The sequence below is a fragment of the Melospiza georgiana genome, chromosome 3, assembly GCF_028018845.1.
Source record: "Melospiza georgiana isolate bMelGeo1 chromosome 3, bMelGeo1.pri, whole genome shotgun sequence".
Lineage (NCBI taxonomy): Eukaryota > Metazoa > Chordata > Aves > Passeriformes > Passerellidae > Melospiza > Melospiza georgiana.
This window is the reverse complement of record NC_080432.1, coordinates 79,687,954-79,710,842: the sequence shown is the minus strand read 5'-3', so window position 1 is coordinate 79,710,842 and position 22,889 is coordinate 79,687,954. Positions and strand designations below refer to the sequence as shown.

Sequence of the window (22,889 nt, the reverse complement as noted above, 5' to 3'; positions counted from 1 at the left end):
GGAAACTGCCCTTCCCTGCTCAAAAAGATGGGGGGTGGGGAAGGGTTGTGGGGGGAGGAGAATGGAGGAAAGGTATTGGGGAAGAGAGAAAGAATATTTTTCTGCTGGTTTAACTCTCCAAAATGGCTTATCAGGAGGTCAGAGGGAAGCCAGGGCACACACAATGGAGGGAGTGGAACTGCAGGGCCAGAGCACAGGAACGAAGGGAGGGAAGCACTACTGCTGCATTGCCTTACCCCGTGTAAAGCTGTGACTACAGTGCAGCAGTATTTGTCCTTAGCACTGAAGGTTGTAAAGTGTTTACAACTCCCCACTATCTCTATTTTTTTGTCCACACCCTGCTTAACGCAATGGAGCCCTGATGCCCCTTCTTTGCTGCTGAAATGGTGTTCTTTAAAGAAGACTCAGCACACAGCACAGACCACTCTTTTAGGGGTATACTCACATCTTCCCTGTTAGTTATTGTGACTTGCTGTGATTGCCCTTAAGGGAGGGGCTTGGGATTTACATAGAGCATTTTTGCTTTTGTATCATCTAAGAAATCTTTGATTGGGTTGGGCTGGGTTGGGTTTGTTGTCGGTTTTCTTATTCTTGATTTTACTTTGGGGATTTTTTTCTTCCCAGAAGTAACCAGCCTCATTACTTGACGCCAGTTATCCAGTTGGTTGATGGATATTTTTTTATTAGCTGTGATAGAGACCAGTTGTATGATACTTTTAAAATATATAAGCTCTGTTAAGCTTTCAGTTTCCCAGCACACTGGACATTCAAACAGTCTGGATCCTATTTAACAAACATTGTTGAATGTATTCAGTTAATAAAAGCTTGGCAAATATTAGTAAAGGACTTGTAATGGTTGTGAGTGACATAAAGGTCAAAAGCTTTTTATAGCCTTTCACCAAACTGGAGTAAAGCTGGAAGAAACTGAAGTGATGTGTCAGTAGGAAATCTCAGCACGGATTCAGACACCATGAAATACTCATCTTTAAGAAACTGGAAAAGATGCAACAATTCTGCATATCTGAATTTAGATTTGAAACTTTTAACATTATTTACCTCATATTTGCCTCCTGTTCCCCTGTTACCAGAACTGTCCCAGTTTGAAAGTTCCTATGAAAAAAATTATGTTTTCTGTCCTATTCACGTCTATTATATAGAAACACTGTTTCTATATAAGGACCAGGACAAGAGAAGAAAGGACTTGTCGTAGATGAACATATAGCGAATAATATATCTCAGAGTAAAATTTTATTATCATTTTTTAGTTTGCTTGCTGCTGTCTCTGCACACAGGAAAGATCTCTGCACACCCCAGGACCCAAGGAGGTTTCCCAGCACCTCCTCAGAGCTCAGGTCACCCAGGAGAGTGTCACAATGTGAACACTAGAAAGCACACACACTGTTTCAGGAATTCTGTAAACATTGGATTCCTGCTCCCAAAACCACTTGTAGATTCACTTTCTTAAAAGGCTTGTCTGGACGAGGATAAAGGTGCATTAAGAAAAAAAAAAGGTGTCAGTGAAAACTTTTAATTAACGTGTTTTCAGATTCTTAGTGTTGACAGGGTGTGTTGCATTTTAGTGCATTTGCCAGCAAACAAGTTAAAATACATTTGTGTCCCAGCTATGCGTGGCAAGTTAGGACATGTTTTTAAAGGTTTCAAATTTTAACAGGAGTTAAAACCTGTTCATGATTGTGCTTTTACCTTAGCAGAGTGTGAGTGTCACTGATGGGTTTTTCTGGCACTCCAGTAAGAAGCTGCCATACTGGTGGGGAGCTGTTATTGAGCAGCTTTCACCTTTTCCTGTCAACTGTCAAATGAAAATACCATTTCATTCACCTGTATTCCAGGAATGGATAAAATGAATGTCTTAGGTAGTATTGGGAAAAGAAAAAAAACTGGGTATAAGTGAGTTGGGAGGTTTGGCAGTAGCTGCAGGAGTCAGAAGCCACGCTTTCATAGGGTGGTAAATTGCAGCTTCAGGGTACCTGATGTAAGGTCAGGATTTCCATAGCCACATAACCCAGAGTGTGGCACCACATTCAGCTTTTGTTCCAGTTGTGGCCAAATACTTTTCAGGAGCAACTTTGCCTCAGCTGCTCTTGGGCCAAAAGCTATCAGCTTTTTTCCTAGCCTCCCCACAGAATGTTAGTGCAAAGTTGACATAAGCACTACATACGACACTTATACCTGGCTAGCTTGACAGGAAGGTTTGTGTTTATGCCCAAAGTTGTGGCTGCAAGGCACAGATTTATTATTAATGACCATCAAGTCACAGCCAAGAGTCAGTAACACAGTCAGCTGCAAGGCTCATTTGCTGGGCAGTCCTGTACAAAGCATTTTATCATTCTACACCTCAGCCTTCTACCTTCCCAAAAGGTTGAGGATGAAAATACCTCAGGAAAAATGTGCTGATTGGAGTCACCCTTTGGAAGTACTGCAAAAAGACAATTTCATCTAGAGGGTGCAACTCATTTTTAGAAATCTCCAATGATAGAGCCCTTAAACCTTTGGAGGAGCAAGGGGAGGCCAATCCTGCTTCCCTGTCCCCCCCTACCCCACGGAGAACAGCTCCCCAGCCTCGTCTCTTCTTCATTTTGGGGCTCCACAGAGCTGTCTCTCAGTTATGGTTGTCATGTTCTTAGAAGTATCACTACACATGACATAGAGGGGAATATGTTTTTTTTTTGCTGACACAGCTATTGTGGTAAAAGCCTTAACACAAATTCCAACTAAGAATATTCTATTCTGTGCAAATACACTTGACAACAGTACTGCTTTTTTCAGACACTAAATCTCCAACACCTTATACACAAGCAACTTTACACTGGTGCATCCTTGCTCCTGCCACAGAAATTCTATGACAACTTTTTATGTGGAAGGCACAGCAGAAAAGTATTATTCTCATCTTCGTAACTGATTAGTCCTGCTACAAAAAACTAAGGAGGTCTTTCTGTCTGTCTGTCTGTCTTTTTTTGTCTCTCTCTTTTCCCTCTCCCTGCTTCTTGGAAGGATATTAAAAGACCAGGAACTTGAGTGAAGTACAAGTTTAAGAAAGAGGAATCTTCCCTCCAGCGTATCTCTTTGCTTGGTGCGTAAAGGTGTGGTGTGACAAGGAGCAGCCTGGTAGCTGATGGGCTCAAGAGGTCATTCGAGGGGTTAAATCTTGTATTTGCACCCTACGGTCAAGGGTTTGGGTCAGAGATAGCTGTCCAGGTTTTAATTGCACTAGGACTGACAGAGGGATCATACAAATATCCCAGATTTCCTGAGCTTGTCCAGAGGCTCTACAGAAGAACGTGTGGAACTAAGTACCTACAGTAAGATCAATCAAGACTTAGTCTTTTTTACTTTCGCTTTTTCTTTTCAAGTTGTAAAACATTGAAATGGTTGAAAAACATATCAAAAGCATAATGCAAAACACACCGTCTAAACTCCAAGTCACCATGTGAAATTTTCCAGTGACGCTACTCTGAAATTCAGACGTAGCTACGGTGGAAAGCAGAAATGCGTATGTCCGTGCCGGTGAAATTGCATATACCCGCTCAGGATGGACAGGTGCCTTTTGATACCGACTGCGAAGTCCGGTCATGGTCTTCCACCAGGTCTTCTTAGGTGATCTGTTACATAAACCAGTCTAAAAAGACAAAAACCCAAACCACCACCAACAAAATCACGACTTCCTTAATATCCAGATTAAAAGGAGCAGCCAAAACTCAACGCGTGCAGTTGAGAAGCGGGGGAGGATCCCGAAGAAGGAAGCAGTCCGGCTGGCCGTGCCCCTCGGTTGCGGCGCCGTCACGCCATAAGGTGAGCGCTCCGCCGCTCGCTCCATCCCTCCTGCCGCCGGTGCCCGCCGCCGCACACCGCTCCGCCAGCCCGCCCGGGAGGGGCGGCAGCCGGCAGATCCCCGGAGAGCGCTCCCGCCGCCGCGGCGCCCCCGGCCGCGACCCCGGCCCCGCCCGGCCCCGCCGAGCCCAGCCCAGCCCAGCCCGCAGCAGCAGCAGCGGGGCCGGCGGCCGCAGGTGACGCCGGGCGGGCAGAGCCGCTCCCGCCCCGCTCCGCTCCCGATCCCGATCCCACCGTGGAGGCCCCGCCGCCCCCCGCCGTCGCCAGGGAAACCGCCCGGCGGCGCGGCCCCGCCGAGGGAGCCTCGGGGCGCGGCGGCCCCGGCACCCCCGCCCTGCCGTGGGCGGTCACCCCGGCGGCCGCCCCCCGCCCCGGGGCTGCGGTGCTGCCTGTGCGGGCACGGGTGGGCGTGGGGGGCTGCCCCGGGGGAGCGGGACGCTGCTGCGCCGTGCTCGGCGGGGCGGGCGGCGGCGGCCGAGACAAAGGGAGCGGCGGCAGTGGCTGCGGCGGGGCTGTGCGTGAAATGCGGCGAGGGGGAGGGAGGGAGAGGTTTGATCCTCCTCGTAAAAAACACCAGTCAAATGCCCCTTTTTGCCCCCCCCAAGAAACCAAGTAATCCCCTCGAGCGGTTGAAAGCACCCGGCTGCCCTCGCCGGGGTTACCGAGAGGCGGCTCTCGGCGTCCGCACGAAGCCCACCGCTCCCGCAGCCCCGGCAATCCACGGGGAGAGGGAGGTGGGCGGCTGAGCCGAGCCTCCCCGCTCCGCAGCCCTTCATTATCGGAATCATTTTAACATCCTTGTTTATAAACAAGAGGCGTTCGGAGGAGATTACCCGACTATGGGAAACGATCGTTCTGACGCTCGTTTCTGCTCCTTAAAAGGGGATAGGGGTGCCGGCGAGGGGGGAGGGGGTCTAGGCCAGCCTTCCCCGCATCGCAGCACGGAGGGAGGGAGCCGGCCGGCTCCCCGCACACGCCGCCCCCTCCCCCGAGAAAGGAAATCACTCGGGTCCGTGATATTTCGCCCACCCCAGCGCTGATAAGCGTTCCAGATCACCGTTAATTCGCATGCATTAGTTTCGGGTTACATCTTTATTCGAGGGTTTAAATTTAACGTAAATACACACTCGGGGCTGAGGTTTGGGAAAGCGTGAATGTTTCCCTGATAATGTCGCTTCGCCCACTACTTGAGTGCATGGAAATCTAATCGTGAAGTGGGTCACCGCCTCAGAAAATACTTTAAAAACACAAATCAGGAATAATCAGACAGCAGAATTTAATTAGAGCCGTAGGCTAATCACAAAATATTTTATTCCAAGCCAATATCGCTATGGGGGAGGGGTCCGTTTCTGCTCCGGCAGCGGCTCCTGCTGCCGCTGCTTTAGCGTTTGCAACATCTGGCCTACAGACCTACTAATTTCGACTCGTGATCTCTCGTTCGGCGAAACCCGATCTACGTGGTTCAAATACCTTCCAAATTGGGGGCGATTTAACAATCGCGACCAATTAAACCCGGGGAAGAAAAGAAAAGGAAAAAAAAAACAAAGGGGGAGGAAAAAAAAAAAAAAAAAGCAAGCAGCAAATCCCCTCCTTCCCTCGCTCTCCCCCGCCCGGGGCTCGCACACACTATCTGTTGCTCTCTCACGGCGGCAGCAGCGGGCGGGGGCGTGCGGCGGGGCCGGGACGCTCTCACTCACACTCGCACTCGCACTCACCCGCACGCCCCTCGCACCATTGTCCCTGCCCGCCCGCCCCGCTCTCTCTCTCTCTCTCTCTCGCTCGCTCGGGGTGTTTTGTTGGCTGCCCGGAGCGGGGCCCGGCGCGCCCGCCCGCGCCGCGGCGGAGCGGAGTGGAGCGGCACATTCATTATCGGCCGGGGGCCGATTTCAAACCGCTGCCATCGCGGCTCCATTGTTCGCCGGGCGGGCGGGCCCCGCCCCCCTTTGTGCGCGGCGGCCGCGATTGGCCGGCGCCGGGCGGAGCGCTGCCGTCACCGCTCGGGAAGCCCATTCATCTGTGCACTTGGGCGTTGGACTCCGCATCTTATTAGCAACCAGGGAGATTTCTCCATTTTCTCCTTGTCTACAGTACGGCTACAAATCTGGGATTTTTTATTACTTCTTTTTTACTAAACTTGGGCTCCTTTTTTTTTTTTTTTTGCTCGACTTTTTCCTCCCTTTTTTTCCCCTCCCTCCTGTGCTGCTGCTTTTTGATCTCTTCAACTTTAAATTTTTTAAAAGGAGTGCATTATAATCGGTTCTGTTCTCTCTTCTCTTTTTTTTTCCCCTCTGGTGTGTGTGTGTGTTGCTGCTGCTGCTGGTCGCCCAGTATTTATACCAACCCAACGCTCTTTGTTTCCCCTCCTTTTGGATCTGTTGAGTTTCTTTGTTGAATAAGACAGCATGGGTGCCCAGTTCTCCAAGACCGCTGCAAAGGGCGAAGCCTCCGCCGAGAAACCTGGGGAAGCAGTGGCTGCATCTCCATCCAAGGCGAATGGACAGGTAAAAAACGAAAAGAAATTTTAAAAAATATTAAATCTACTCCTTTTTTTAAGCCAACTTCGACGGACTCTCTTTCGCATCCTGTTTAATTCTTCTTCCTTTGATGCCCCAGTGGCACATTCAATGGAGAATACGGTCGATCCTTTTATCTTTGCAACTCGAGGCAAAGGAATAATTTCTTTATTTTGGTTAAACGGGCTCGGCTTTGAATGATTCCTTCCTTTATCTTTCCTGCGTGGGGGGCGGGAGGGGGAAGGGGCACGTTTCTTTCTTTCTTTCTTTTTTTTAAATCCCTCGTGTATTATGGTGGAGCGTCCCAATGGCTCGTAAACGGAAGGATCTTACAAAGCTTGGCTTTTCTGCCCGCTTAACCTCCTCCCGAAGACACTCGGTGCCTCTCGCGGCACAGCCGGCCGGCCGTGTGGTAGCGGGGCCCGGAGCCCCCGGGCAGGCGGCTCCGCGGGCAGCCCCCTCGGGCGGGAGCGCGGGCCGGGGGCTGCGCCGCCCGCCCCGTCCACGGCAGCGCCGCCGGGGGCTCGGCAGCCGCGGGCACGGCTTTCTGTCACCCACCCGCGCCCCCTCCCCACGCGTGAGCCGGGCTGGCAGCGGCGGCGGCGTTGCGGGCAGCCACCCCCCGCCGCCCCCGCAGCTGCCGCCCCGGGCAGCCAGCCGCGCTCCGGGCGCCCGAAAGATGCAAATGCGGCGTGAGTGGGGAGGGGAGGGGGAGGCGGGGGGCGCCTCGCCGCACCGCCCGGGCGCAGAGGGGCCGCGGCGGGCGGGGGGCCGGGGCCGGGCCGGGCGAGCTTTGTTCGCCTTCCCCGCCCCGCGCCGCCGCCGCGGCTTGGACGGGGCGCGCCGAGGGCGGGGGAGCGCGGCGCGGCCGCCGCTGCGTGGAGCCGGGGCGCCCTCTGGCGGCCGCCGCGCGCTCCGCCCGCCGCTGGGGGCGCTCGGCCCGGCGAGAGCGCGGCGCTTCGAACCGCGGGAAGCGGCGAGGCGAGGCCGGCGGGCGGGGAGGGCGGCGGCGGCGCCCCGCTTCCCCCCCGCCAGGCACCGCCGGTAACGCTGGTCCTTGTCTTGCAGGAGAACGGCCACTTGAAGGTGAACGGCGACGCCTCCCCCGCGGCGGCGGAGGCGGGCAAGGAGGAGGTGCAGGCGAACGGCAGCGCGCCCGCCGAGGAGACGGGCAAAGAGGAGGCGGCCTCGTCGGAGCCCGCCTCCGAGAAGGAGGCGGGAGAGGCGGAGAGCACCGAGCCGGCCTCCCCGGCGGAGGGCGAGTCCTCCCCCAAGACTGAGGAGGGCGCGACCCCCTCGTCCAGCAGCGAGACCCCGAAAAAAAAAAAGAAGCGCTTTTCCTTCAAGAAGTCCTTTAAGCTCAGCGGCTTCTCCTTCAAGAAGAACAAGAAGGAGGCCGGCGAGGGGGCCGAGGGCGAGGGCGGCGCCGCCGCCGCGGCGGCGGAGGGCGGGAAGGAGGAGGCGGCGGCCCCCGAGGCGGCGGGCAGCGAGGAGGGCAAGGCGGCCGCCGAGGAGGCGAGCGCGGCCGGCAGCGCCGAGGCGGCGAAGGAGGACGCGGGGGACTCGCAGGAGGCCAGATCGGACGAGGCCGCCCCCGAGAAGGCGGCGGGAGAAGAGGCCCCGGCATCGGCGGCGGCCGAGGAGCAGCAGCCGCCTCAGCAGGCAGCGGAGGGGAAGGCGGAGGAGGCGGCGGGCGCCGGCGCCGCCACGAATGAGGCGGGCAGCGGCGAGCAGGAGGCGGCCCCCGCGGAGGAGCCGGCGCGGCAGGAGCCCCCCGCCGAGAGCAGTCCCGAGGGACCCGCCGCCGAGTCGGCGGAGTAGTCAGCGCCGCCGCCGCCCCTCGCCGACGGACTTTTCTTCCCCCCTGTTTGTTTTTGGAGTGGTGCCAGGTACTGGTCTCGGAGAACTTGTCTACAACCAGGGATTGATTTAAAAGATGTCTCGTTTCTTTTTTTTCTCTCCCCCCGCAGCTCCCATCTCAAATCGTTATATGTTGCCGCCATTCCAGCGGGCGGAGGGGGGCTCCCCTCCGCCTTCCTCTCACATCCTTTATATTTTGGTTTTTTTGGGGTTTTTTTTTCATCAGTATTAATGTTTCGTTTTGGTTGGTTCGGTTTTTTTTTTGTTGGTTTTTTTTTGCTTTTTAAAATTTTGTTCGTTTATTTTTTAATTTCATACTTTGCAACTCTCTTCATATTATAAAACTTTTGCCGATCGGTCTATGGACATGCCCATATATGAAGGAGATGGGTGGGTCAATAAGGGATATCAAATGAAGTGACAGGGGCCGCAGTGGGGAACCCGGGGCGCGCAGCCCTTGCCGGGAGCGCGCCCCGCCAGAAATGATGTAAGGGGTTAGTCTTTTTTTTAAAAGAAAGTTATTACGATGTATTTTGTGAGGCAGATGTTCTATAAGGTTTACAACACTACAAGTCTTGATTAAGAAGGAAAGGAAAAAGGAAAAAAAAATAAAAAATAAAAATCAATACCCAGATAAAGAGATCATAGTCTTAGAAATTCATTTAAACCATAGGAACTTTTCACTTATCTCATGTTAGCTGTATCAGTCAGTGATTAAGTAGAAATACAAGTTGTATAGGCTTTATTGTTTATTGCTGGTTTATGACCTTAATAAAGTGTAATTATGTATTACCAGCAGGGTGTTTTTAACTGTGACTATTGTATAAAAAAAACAAATCTTGATATCCAGAAGCACATGAAGTTTGCAACTCTTTCCACCCTGCCCATTTTTGTAAAACTGCAGTCATCTTGGACCTTTTAAACACAAATTTTAAACTCAACCAAGCTGTGATAAGTGGAATGGTTACTGTTTATACTGTGGTATGTTTTTGATTACAGCAGACAATGCTTTCTTTTCCAGTTGTCTTTGAAAATAAAGGAAAACTCTTCAGATGCAATGTTTTTTTTTTTTTTTTTTTTTTGTGTAGCATCTTGTCTATCATGTTTTTGTAAATACTGGAGAAGCTTTGACCAATTTGACTTAGAGATGGAATGTAACTTTGCTTACAAAAATTGCTATTAAACTCCTGCTTAAGGTGTTCTAATTTTCTGTGAGCACACTAAAAGCGAAAAATAAATGTGAATAAAATGTATAATTTGGTTGTCTTTCTTTTATGGATACTCTGGTAGCTTAAAGGGACTAGTCAGTGTTGCCTAAATTTGTACAGAGACAGTCATGTGTGCTGTTAGCACTAGCTTTGAAAAGTACCTTCCTGGATCTTGGACTCTGTAACACTGTGCATTTTACAGAGAAAGTGTGCAGTGCACCAGGTAATTTGTAGGCTTTTCTGGCTTTGAAAAGAAGACTGGAAGGCAGTCTGAGCATGGAGTGTATGATTCTCCTGTCCAGGCTCCATCTTGCTTTTAAGACCATATGTATCCAGTGTATGAGGATCTTGCCTCTTGAGGAAAATAAGATTTCATTTGAATTGCTTAGGGTGGGGCACTGAAATTTTTATGCTGAGTTGCTTAAAAATTAAGCTCTTGAACAGCTGTCCCACTTAGGTCTTGGTATGCTGGTCCTGATTTGGTGCCTCCATGATTGTCTTGAAAACTTTAGCCTGGAAGGAGAAGGGGGAAACTAACACTGCCATTCTACTTTAAGTAATTAAAAGCAATATTTTCTTTTTTTCCTCAAGTGCTACTCCCAAGTACAGGTGAGTTTCAAAACAGATTTCAAAATTTGTCAATTAAAAAAAAAAATTACTTGGTGCTTGCCTTTAATTGTTAGGCTTTTTGGCTATTTTCCAGCATATTGCTCAGGGCAATTATGCCTTAATAAAACAGTGAGTTCATGTAAGAAAAGCAGCAGTGGTATTTGGAGGGTGGAAATTGATTCAAGAAAGTGTTGCTTCTAAGTTTATAGGAGAAAGTTTAGTGTTACACTTATTTGCTTCCACCATTTTCAGCAGAAACTCTTTGGAAGCAATTATGATTCATTTTATGAGAAAATGGCACGTTAGCACCTTGTTCCCTAAAGAACAAAGCCTAAACTGAATGAAGTATAGTAGATTTCCTGCTGAATGCATACTTCTTTTTGTTTTGTTTGGGTTCTTTTGTTTTTTTGTTTTTTAATTCAGCTGTCTACCATTTTAACTTTGGCTTGTATGTACTCTAGTTGCCCTGGTATTTCTCTATAACTTTAGAAGTGTATTGAAACTATGCTATAATTGCTGAGGGACAAAAATAAATGGATGTAAAACAAGATCCTCCACACCAGTGTCATTCTTGGAGTACATGTGTTTGAAGTCTAGTGCATAACTGCTTTGCTAAGGGGTTTTTATAACATGGCTGTAAAAACGTGTTCTGAGACGCATAATGTCTTGGCCATAGAGCCAATGTCTCTTTTTAATAAATATATATATTTGAATCCAAGGATTCTTAAAGAGAGGTCTGAATTTCTTCTTTTTTCTTTTTTTTTTTTTTTTTTTTTTTTTTTTTTTTTTTTTGTCAAACTGTGTATTTGTACATATGAAGAAAATAATTGCTAGCAAAGTTCTTTTTCAGATTTTTCTTAACCTCTCAAGCTTTCATGTTTTTTCCTCACTCAGCTGGTGATTTCTGGGGCACTTCCTATTCCTGGCAGTGCAGAATTGCTCTTGCCCCTGGCAGATGGACTTTTGGCTTGGGGCTTTGTCATTCTGTGGCTTGACTTGACTTGAGATATATTTCCAAGTCCTAACACTGGTACAAAAGTGCATCTTAAGAACACCAGTTGCGTGGTCTGCTCTTCCTGTCCCAGCAGTCGGGTGAGAGTTGATGATGCCAGTGTTCCACTGTGTGGTTTAAGAAGACAGAAGTCAAGAAATTGCTTGGAATCATGGAAATGGAGGAAATTTGCTACCCCCTGCCAGAGAATTGTGCAGGAGCATCTCTCCTCCCTGGGTCCCCAAGGGACTGAGCAGTCATTTCTGTGGAATTGTGGAATATCCTTTCTTGTGTACAAGGAAAATGAAGGGACTGGCTGTTAGTGACTGGTCAGGTTGTTCACCTTCTTTACTGAGAAAGCTTTATACTTTTTTTTTTTTCATTGCATTCGTTGCCTTAATGAAAATGCTCATTATAATAAATATTGTAATTATAACAAATTCACAGCAAATGTGGATTTGAAATGTGTGATTTCAAACGAATTTTCCTTTATCATGGTTCTTTTAAAGCAGAATATTATTATTGCTATGAACATGGTCATTTCTGTAGTGCTGAAACAATGTCATATTTTTAGGTAAAACACTGGAATCTAATTTTGCCTGATTAGAGGGTCTAGAGATTTACTTCTTTTGTTTATTTACTTACACTGAGACAACAGTTTTCCTTGTTAAAGAACGTAACCTGATTGTACAATAGTGCTTTAGATCTCATGCCTATCTTGGTAAAGTCTAAACTACACTTCAGACTTTGCAAATCAAGGTGTTTTACCTCAAGTACTTGAGTTTTGTACCTAGTCCTGATACTTATTAATGTGGACCTGTAGAGACTTTGCCTTCAGGCAAGGAAGCAAGGCAGGAAAAGGGAAAGGTGAGGTGAATCAGGGAAGTGGAATCCAGGCTTTGTCTTCTTCTGAAGAGCCATCACCTTCTTTCTTGTGTCCATAATCCTTGGATACAAATCAAGTCTTGTATTGACTTCTGCCATATCTAAAAAGTCTTGTTGGTTGTATTAGGTACAAGTGTTGCGTGTGTATTTTACTCCTTTATTATGATGTTGTCTGTGTTTGAAAAATGTTTTTTATTCTACAGTACTGTTTGAAAAAGCTAACTCTTGAACTTCACTTGCAGATGTTTAGATAAAGGTTGAAGGTTTTCATCTGTTTTAATTGTTTGAGTTTTTCTAAGTTACAAGTCCTTTAAAAAAAATCTAGAATAGTACACATTCTACCTGAAGCTGTAATGCTGGTTGATAGTTTCCTGCAAAATTAGTCCTGTGAATTTGGTCTTTATGCTATTTTGTGTAGTGAAAGACTAGTAAAAGGTCATCCCTGGTGGTATTGGACTGGTTTCAGTGTTTGTTTTGAGACTGAGGTGAAATGTGTTTTTCATGATGATGTAGCTTAGTTGAAAGCATCCTGATTCTAGCTTAGGACAAATTTTTTTTTACCATTCTCAGGCCTCCTGAGATAGAAAAGAGCAGGTCCTTTTTTTCCTGAAGTAAGAAGCAAGTGAGAATGGTATATTGTTTATAACATGGTGTAGACAGGGGGATTAATTCGTTCTCCCTGCAAAGCTGAGATCCTGGGGTGGCTGTCAGTGATGGGAGCTATTGGCGTTGCCGTGAGTCCAGCAGGGCAGAGGCAAGCAGGCTCCTGTCACTCCAGTGAGGGAGTGTAAGAGCTGGTGCTACCCAGAAGTGCAAGGTTTCTGAAAGCCTGTGTGTGTGCTGGCTTGCCTGGGGAGAGCCGGGGTGGTGGTGAGCTTTAAGGCCTGTTGCTTGTTTGAGAATTGAGAGAGGGAAGATGCAGCATGATGTGTTTACTGGAACAACCGTTGAGATTGCTCTGAAGTGGAAACATTGCCTTTTGGGAAGAACAGAGGAGAGTTAGCAATGGGATCCAATTATGCCTAAACAGAAGGGTGACCAAAATATTGCCCGTGAATGAAGTACAGAGTTAGAAATATGTAAATTTGGGCTGTATTGTTGAGTAAGTAAAATTTTCATACAAAAGCAAGAGGTATTCTTTCTACAGAAGAATTCAGATTCAGAATGCCCCATTTTCAGGATATCTGTAATGTTACCTGGTGGAGGTGACATAAAGGTTAAGTAAATGATTTTAGAATGTTTTGAAGTCCTGAGGATGCTTACAAGTATTATTTACACTTATCTTTGCACTTATCATTATTTACATTATTACACTTATTATTACACTTATCATTATTTACATTATCTTTGCTCTCAATTTTTGCTGCAGGAAGGCATGTTTTTCCAAAACAGGACTATCAAGGTACTAGGTGAAACAAAACATTAATATTTGTAATTAGAAAGACACAAACAAGAGATATGGAATGTTAGTTCTAAGATATGATGAATTTAGATAAAATATCAAAGACATTATTAAGTTAAAAGGAGGGGGGAGGGTTTTGTTTTGGTTTGTTTGTTTGTTTGTTTCACCTAACACAATTTTGATTTTAGAACTGCAAGTACAGGATAATCTTACTGGTGACGCATGCATGTATATCACCAGGTAGCAAATATTCCAGGAGTTAGGATTCGTGGGATAGTTCCTGTGGCCGTGTATGTGATAACCTGCACTAGAAGAGTGCTGGAGAAGGAATGTTTTGAGCCAAGCAATGCCACCCTCTGGGGTGTTTTCCAACACCACAGCTGACACTATGGGTAATAAAATATTTGATAGTTGCTCTTTGCAGAGGCTATAGTAACTAGAGGTTTATTTTTAGATACAGTGCAAACTGGACTCTTTTTCCTGAAGTTCACACCTTAGTTTCCAAAACAAGGGAAAAATACCTATGAATCTGTTGATCAAGTAAGTTGTTTTTACTGAGTAGCTCTAATAGCTGCAAAAAATTCCTTTCTAGCCTATACTAGAGTAGTTATTTCTCTGAAGTTTGGTATGGATAACCACTTGAATATTTAAAATGAATTTGATGACACAATAAGCCATGCATATAAGGGTCACCTGCTGTTCAAAGGAAGAAAAACCCATTCCATCTCACTGGAAGAGAACCATTTTGAACCAGTTAAGACCTGCATAGGCAGGGCCTTTAAAAGGGGACCAAGAGAAAAAAAAGAAACCAATCCCCGAGCTTTGGGAACTAAAGGAAGAACCTGCTTTTTCTAGGCCCCTGAAGCAAGACTGTCATAGGCTCAAGTACCCCTGTACTGTCTTTAAATAATAGAATTTACTTGTGAGAGACACTGTTTCCACTGGAGTGCAGATCCATGTTCCTTTCAGACATCACCAGTGAAACCGAGTCCAAAACTGATTGTTGAAGGTAACATTTTTCAGGAATGAATCATTAGGCCACTCACAAGTCCCATGTTGCAGTTTAGGAGTCTGTTAAAGCAAACTTAGCAGATATAGCTCAGAGGACTTACCTCCTCTGAGGACACTGGGCAGCAAATATGTCCCACCTTGGTAATTAAATAAAATGACAGAAATCATGGACTGATACTCAGAACACAGGAAGGAACTTGATATTTTTTATTTTTCCCTCAGTACTATTTTTGCATATCCTACATAGGTTTTTGCTTTCTAATAAATATCCAGGAAAATAATTCAAAGCACTAGAGAGCTATCGATAATCTGTGATGTTATATTTGAAAATTGTTATGATATTTTATTCTGCTGTTTAACAACTTTACACCTTAATGTTCACATGGAGAAACAATGTCATTCATATATATGTTAAATTAGCTAACTTCCCTTTTATGGATCTTGGTGACACTAGAATGAGGCCAAAATGAGTGCTTCCCAAAGTTTCTTAAGCTATGCAACACACTTATGAAATTCCCTGATAGATGTTGCTAGTGATAAGAGAAACACATTTGATTCTTCTGTGCAGCTTCTTCTGTGCAGCCTGGAATCCACAAGAAATGGTGTGCAATAAAGGTACCAGAAAGTACTGTGAAGCCTGAATTAAGGGGCTGAAGAGCCACAGGACCATACTGGCAAAATGGACAGGAGCACTTTCACGTGTTGCTGTAACAAATGACAAAAATGAAATGCTGCTGGAAACTTAGCATCATTGTTATATATGTGAGAATTTATACTCTGGAAGTTTGTCAGTCCAGGCTTTTCCTCTGCCTCCATCACATGGAGTCTTTCTAATTCTCAACGAGCTTATACATCAAAATGATGATGCAGAAATGTATTTACAAGCTCCTCTGGACAAGTGATCAGAAAAATTTGCTATTTGCAATGTAAAAAGGATACTTTGTGGTCTTCATTGCTATCCACTGAATGCTGTGTTAATCTGGTGAATTTTTTTGCTTTTGTGTTTCTTGCACAGAAAATTGTAATTTCAAGATCACGAAGCTTCTGCTCTCATTATAAATTGGGCCAAAGAGAAGAAAGAAGGGGAAAATACTTTAAAGTGATGTTATAATAGGACTATCAACTTTAAAAAACAGAGGGATTCAAAGCCAACTGTTCTCTATTTAAATCCCAGTGCAAATCTAATCTAATCTAAAGAGGCTTTAGGGCCTTGACTTGCATCTTGTTGTTGTTATTGCATACATGTTTAGTCATTAGTAATCTGTGGATATATAGAAGTAGAAACAAACTAGTACTTCTGAAGTTTTCCTGCTCCTAATGCTTCATGGCAGGTATGCCAGATTTAACTACAAAAGCAATTGCTGGAAAAACATTCGGTGTGGCTTTGTCACAGAGATACTGAAGATGGAAGGATTGGAGGAGGAATTTAGGAGAAATAATACACTCTTCATCTTTTTTGACAAAGATAGAATGAGGACACTTGTAGTGGAGCTTTTCAGAGAAGCCACACAAGTTTACAATGAGACCATTAAAGGGTGCTGAACAGCAGAGACCTTCCCAGCAGCACTTGAGTGAAGCAACATACGTGTGATGTCACTAAACACGAGTGCACACCTTATGCTCTCAAGGTGAAGAAAAGAGAAGTTTATTTTCTGACTCCAGCATTTATAGTTTTCTAAAAGTGACAGTGGATTGGAAGGTGAAAGTGCCACCTCTCCAATGACACTGGACAAACTAACAGTCTATCAAATTTCTCTTTTTCCATAAAAGAATGCAAAACAATAAGTTATTTACAGAAAGTGTATGAGAAAGTTTGCTACAGGAATGTAAACATCAGAAAACTTTAAAAATCTTTAAAAATCAGAGCAGCAGTGTAAGAAATGCACCATTTGCAAGTGAAACTGGACATTTAAAAACCTTCCATACTGCAGGCTTCCTTACATGTGAATCTGCCACATTAAAGGCAATCCAATTGCAGATGACGGTGACGTGGACAGCTGGGAAGGAATCCCACAGGAGGAGCACAGCCAAGGACGGCTTCTGAGCAGCAGTGTAAACAAAGGTTCATTTCTGTAAGACTACTACTACTAGGAAATATTTATACTGTGATACGGGCTCTAAAGGCCAGGATTAAATATGAGTCTCGTTTGTGCCAGGCACTGTGTGTAAACATCTATGAGAGACAGTCCCTACTCTGAAAAACCTTCCAGGCTAAATGCAGAAAGGTTAGGCTGCTTCACTTCCTACCATTGTTAGAATCGCATTTCTATTTATCTTGGTCAAGATTATGAAGGGAGAGGGAATAAATTACCAACTTCCTTTTTTTCCCAATCCCTCCCCCCGCCCCAAGATCTGTTATTTGCAAGTTTCTTTTTTCACTTCATGCTCTTTGCCATCATCAGAGTGGAACTGTGATACTGAAAGCCTTGCCGTCCATGTGCAAACGGCCAGGGAATTTTCATGGCCGCACATATTGGTGGGCAATGCAAGCAATAACAAACATGAAGGTAAAAGTGGCTTTTGAGTGAAAAGATCAAGCTGCCCCAAAACCTTGAAATGTAGCTTGAAACAGATTATCGATAGCTCTCTAGTGACACTTCGAGGCCGTTTTCATGTACTGAAACTAAAATACTTTGCACTCTTGCAAGTGGCTGTTTTGAGCACTGGCAGCAATTTCCAGCATGGAAGTAAATGTGGGTTTTTGGAAAGGAGGGAAGGTGCCCATTTAAGGGAGAATATTTGCATTTAGATATGTTATTTTTCTTTGGGGGTCTATTAATTCTTTATCAAAAGCTATCCTTCAGCTTGATTAAATATTGGTATGGTAAAGTACAGAAAAGAAGACTCTTTATTGATTTTCTTTTCTATTAAGAAAGTACCTTAATCAGAATTTTCCCATTATAATTTGTGATTCCTAAGAGTTTTAATAAGAAGTTCTCTATCCAAATTGTATTTCAAAACTACAGATATAGGAAGAAAATGTATGTCTTCTAGTTTACTTAGAATGGAACTACTGGAAAATTGGTTCAGATCCATCATCTGGAATGCTGCGAGTCCTCATGGACCAGCAGATTTAATGAATGTGTATATTGTTCATTAAACAGAAAAAACCTGTTTATTATTTCATATTTGTTTTCACATGACATTGAAAAAAGTCGTTTGTAAAATTGATTGTGTTCACTGTGATTTCTAGAATATTATGCCAAAGTTATCAGAGGCCCTTACCTGAAAATTACAAGTTTAAAAAATTTGCCAACTTGTCCTCTAACACACACAGGAATGGTAGTGCAGGGATTGCCTGATGACATTTTCACCATCATGTCACATAAATCAGCTAAAGTGGTAAAAATGCTTGTGGTTTGGCTATATTTATAGTCTCTGTATTGCTAGCCACATGGGAGAGCTATGGGAGGGAATTTCCCTAAAATTGTTTTAGCCAACATAACCACTGGGACATCAAGCATTTGTTGCTACTGAGAGTGTTAAACTTGGAAAACTCTCTCTACAACATGCCGAGGGAGGGGGAAATAGTTAAGAGAATAACATTAAAAAGTAGTAGTCAAAGGATTCCGCACAGCCTTAGTAAATTAGCTGAACAATTTCTGAGTCAGTAGTGAGAGCTTTTGACAACAAAAATGAAATAGGACAATCTGGAAAACTAGATAAGGATAAATCCAATACCTGCTTTAGGTATGGTTTCACAAAAGATTTGGGTAAAAAAATATAAAGGAATAAGAAAAAAAAAAGGTTGAGGAGTGTGAAAACAAAGAGAGAGGGGCTGGCAGAGGACAGAGAGTGTGTTGAGTGGAACCACAACACAATGAAACAAGGACCAGGGAAGTTACAGATGAAGCAGTTAACAAAGATAGCTGAACATACACTCGAGAAAAATGTATTTTTAGGTGGATAAAATGATTAGAAATAGACAAGATCAGCTTCACAATGAAAAACCATGTCATTTGCATGTCTTCTGACCGTGTACCCAGTTTAGTAGTTCAGTGGGAGTTAGGAGATGTAATAGATGTTGACTTCGGTAATATTTTTGTTGCTCTCCTGTGCAACAGTCTTATAAACACAGCAATGGATATAAGAACTAGGAAAATAGGTATTGAGAAAAGTCAGCTAAAAAAATAACCTCAATGTATTACAGTCAATTGTTTGCTGCTATATTGGGAGGACTGGAAGTGCATATAAAAAGGAACTCAGAATACTCATAATATACATGAGAGTGACAGTCCAAAAATCAAGCAGAAGTTCAGCAAAGTGCTGTGCTTCAGGAAAATGGATTTAACTCAGAAACAGAAAATGGGGACTGCATAGGCAACAGGAATCCCAGGGTTAAGGTGGTTCACAGGAAATATCACTCAAGCATTAGTCCTCTTTTGAGTGCAATGGCAAGGGCCCAACAGGATTGTTTTGAGCATCTTTTGAGAAATATACACTTAAAGAACAGTTCTAATTTTTCCTGTGAGTGTATGATACCTAACACAATAGAGTCTATGTCTTAGACTGAATAGTTAACATGTAATGAAATATCATATTATTAATATTAAAAGTGATTATTTCCAAAATCTGTTTTTGCATAGAGACCTTACTGATAACTGCATTAAGAATAATATGCAGCTCTGGTAGTGCATGTGTATTTTTATTTAGTTGGATGTTTATACATATGTATCTCATGACATAAATTGTGGACAACTGTTATTGTACCCTCCCTTTCCTGTACTACTTTTACTGAAGCACAAGACAAAGTTTTCCCTGATCTCTCAAGACCTTTTGGAAATCACTACATTGATTTAAAATTATAAAGCAAAGATATATAGGTAGGGAAGGGAACTTAAGCTAAACATTTTGACCACCACTGGTATTAAGACAGGATAAAGACAGATTGTACCTTTCAGATTATCTGTTTTAACCTCAAACCTCCACAGGGTTTCCACACATTCCTGCTGTGTAACCTGTTAGCCCATTGAATTAGACTTGTAGTCAGAAATCCTTTCCTAAAACCTAAGTAAAATCCCCTTTCTCACAAACTATACTGATTATTTTTGGTGCTCCCTCCAGCTGGCACAGAGAACTGATTTCTCTTTATAATAAACTGTAATGTGATGAAAAATCCAACTAAACTCCTAGTCCTCCAAACTTCTTGTTTGTAGCATACAAACCCAACTCTTTTCTATGTAATTCCTGTGTATTGCCTTCCTTAAAATCTATAGACTATATAGAAAAAAAACTGAAAGCAAAACAACACTGGAGTATTGCCATGCTAGTTTCATAAGAAGGAACTAGTTTTCCAAGAGGAGTGGCCCCTATACTTTAGTATCAGCCATTAAACCAGGTGATCTTTTTTGTGGTGACCAGAGGTAAAAAGGCAGTCTGCTAAATTTAGCAGTTTACATATCTGCAAGTATATATCTATATTATAACCTATGGTGGACCTGCAGCAAACATGTTACATACCTAAATAGTGTTGTAGAATGTTGCTGTACACAGTGGCAAACATGTCCATAACATGCTGCCCCATAGAACAGATTAATAAGAAATAACAAGAATAATAAGATTAATAAGAAATAATAAGAAATATAAAGAATAACAATTCTAAACAAAGAGGAATGCTCATCAGTCTTCACTGACTCCTCCTTTTTGGTCTGATCTTCAGGTGCTAAAATCAAGCCCACGTTTTCATAGTCTGTAGCCACTTTTCTATATACACAGTATGTATGTAGTGTGTATATATAAAACACATATAAACTTAGTCTGCAACCAGCTTGCTTACCCCACTGTACTAACTGGATTTGAAAAGACTGCGAGTTTCAGGCTACATATTGTTAGGTGTCTCATCACTATTTTATTTTCTTTATTATGTCTACCCTGAACAGGCACTACTTCATTGTGTGTTTTCTCCTAGTACATACACTTTAACACTCTCCTCCAAGTGTGACTGGGCTTATTTCAAGGGGAATTCAGGCACCTTCTCCTATGCATGTATTTTCATTGATCACTGAAGTGCCAGCAGGGTGAGTGGTAAATTTCCATCATTCTGGTAATCACTGTGATCTGATCTAGGTAGAGACTGAGATTCCCTGATCGCAGACTGCTATCTGTCTCAGCATTTCAGAACAAATTTGGTTTTCTCCTTTTTTGCTTTTTAAAATATCAGAATTTCTGATTTATTCACTAAAATGACATGCAGAAATTGACTTAAGGATGTTTGTTATGAGCCCAGTTTCTTCTTAAAACAAGGAAACACAAAGTACAAAGCTAAGGTTGAGAAACTGTCAAAAATAAAGTTACACATGGAAACTTAATTTTAGTTTTTTTAATGAACACAGTTTTCATGGAAACTTTAAGAATTTCATCCTAAACATGGAGGTCTCTTTGTAAAGATACCTGCCACAGCCAGCACGTGGGTTTTGGTAGTACCTACCCGTCCTGTGCCTGTAACCATCAGAGACATGTTATTTATGAAGCAGATCAGCAAAGAAAAGAGTAATGCAGTGTTCTTCCGAACAAAGCAGAATGAGGCTGGTGTCTCTTACATCCCTATAATTCAGGTAACAAAGGAGGAATGAAGGAGAGGCAGGACTCTTGTGTTCCCAAAGCACTGAAGCGGAGTCCCAGGGAAATGTGCTCTTCCACTGTCACTGACGCTGTTTTGCCACACACCTCGGGCAAATGATTAGTCCAATGACTTAGAAGTGTTCTGTGAGGGGTGTTTTCCATATTATATATTTGCCACTCTAACCAAACCAAATGGGAGCAGTCAGTCCTTCGGTATTTTACACAAGAATGAGGAATACAGCAGCAATCCATTTAGAAATTTGGGGCTTAATCTCTCTGCACTGAAGTTCTATAATAGGGGACATAACAGGATTCCTTGACTTCACACATGGATTTGATGTCTAGGGTCCCTTCATAATGTCTTAGAAAGTAAACTACCTGGGAAAGACATTCCAGCGCCCTGCTCCTAGCTGCCCTGTTTAGCCAGGGGCAAAAAAAAGGGGGGAAAGGAAGGATGTGAGGGATTTTTGACATATGTTTTTATGTACTTATTTTTACAATAGCTGAGAGCTAGCATACTCTTGGGAACTACTGGCAAGCTTCCATGCCTGGCTGAAGAGATTTGAACACCCATCTCATAGAAAAGTCCTTCCTCTGCTCTCCAGTGTATTCATTCTTGCAGGAGGGAAAGAGTAGGAGAGTTCAGTATTTCTCTCACTGAGGACATCCCACTGTGCTCCAAATTATTAGATACTTAGTGGACCAGAGAATGAACTACCTTGAGTCTTACTTTTTCCTAGATTTAAGTAGTTGATTTTAAAAGCTTAATCTTTTTCTAAACACGGGCTTTTGTCAAAGTGTGTTGTAAGCTTTATAAGAACATAAAGAGGGTGTGAAGTCTTAGTACTGTTGTAGTAACTTCAGACTCTGTGGTTTTCTGATTTTTAAGTGGTTACTTGTCAGCTACTCTTTTTATCCTAGGTTTGTGTGTTATTTATCTTTTTAGGATAAAAAAAGGGCAAGAAACTGTCTGACCATACATATGCAAAAATTGTCATTGCACTGACCAAAGTAAGATCATCAGGTCTGATGCATAAACTGGTAAGAACTCGGAAAGGAAGCTGACAATACATAGATATACTGAAGCAATGGTGTATATTTTGTCTTTTTCAACTCCATTGCTCTTAGCAGCTGGGGTTCTTGACAAATGCATCCATAACTGAGATGTCATTAAAGATATTCTTAGTAAATGAATCCCTGGCAAACTCATTTTAAACAAGGGTTTAAAAACTAAATTAAGAAAAAGGGAGAGGGGAAAATGAAAGAGGTCTACAGAGTATGCAGAAAAAATGACAAGTTGATTTAAAACTGCTTAACCAATTTTCTTCAACCTAAGATTGTTTTCTTGAAGAGGCTATATTGCAAGCCAACACAAAGATTTCTGTCTTGCCATTTTTGACTTAAACAGCTACAGAAGATTTCGATAACAACATATGGAATATATTTTTTTCACATTCATTTAGCTGAAAGAATTTTGTTCTAACTTGTTTGATATAATCCAAGATTAAAACCAAATATGGAAATCCCAAGTCCCATAAGAATGTGAGAAATTAATGAGAGCTGCTAAGCTGAAGCTAAAATGAAAGTTGGCACTGAGCTTCACCTAAACAGGCATGAGGAGGGATTTTTAATAGCAGCCATCTTGGGTACTTTGTTAAGGAAGGATAAAACACCAAAACCAAACAAACCCACAAAAATCCTCCCTGGTCACTCATGGATCTTTTAAAGGGCAGTATCAGCAAGCTTTCTTCTTGAATTTGAGATGTTCCACCAGGCCTTTAAAGAAATATCACTTCTACTATATACTTAAGACACTGTTATTAAAATACTAGAGAGATTTCTCCACCTCAATTAAGGTGCAAACAAGATCATACTCTGAATTCAAGAGTATGTAATTTTATTTAACAGTAAATGAGATGTAGAAAGGGAGAGAGAGAGAAAGAAATAGGAAAAAGAATCTGTCTAGAAATAGGAAAAGGGGTCTAGAGGAGGAAAGAAAG

The 22,889-nt window shown here is 43.6% G+C and overlaps 1 protein-coding gene across 2 annotated transcripts; it reads left to right on the top strand.

The window, feature by feature from the left end:
* The first annotated feature begins 5,783 nt into the window (after positions 1-5,783).
* MARCKS (myristoylated alanine rich protein kinase C substrate) lies at positions 5,784-10,587 on the top strand. Of its 2 annotated transcripts, XM_058021288.1 has the most exons (3): positions 5,784-5,936; positions 6,178-6,350; positions 7,431-10,587. In XM_058021288.1, the coding sequence occupies exons 2-3, from the start codon at positions 6,252-6,254 to the stop codon at positions 8,181-8,183; spliced, it is 852 nt and encodes a 283-aa protein (XP_057877271.1). In that variant the 5' UTR covers positions 5,784-5,936; positions 6,178-6,251; the 3' UTR covers positions 8,184-10,587. The 2 variants fall into 2 exon arrangements, with proteins under 2 accessions (XP_057877271.1, XP_057877270.1); XM_058021287.1 differs by having other exon boundaries at positions 5,784-6,350.
* The last annotated feature ends 12,302 nt before the right edge of the window (positions 10,588-22,889 follow it).

What these genes read in the sequence shown, in the direction of transcription:
- MARCKS (XM_058021288.1), top strand. Translation starts at nt 6,252, where the DNA reads ATGGGTGCCCAGTTCTCCAAGACCGCTGCAAAGGGCGAAGCCTCCGCC. An exon ending in CATCCAAGGCGAATGGACAG is followed by an intron (nt 6,351 to 7,430) that starts GTAAAAAACGAA and finishes CTTGTCTTGCAG; the next exon opens with GAGAACGGCCACTTGAAGGT.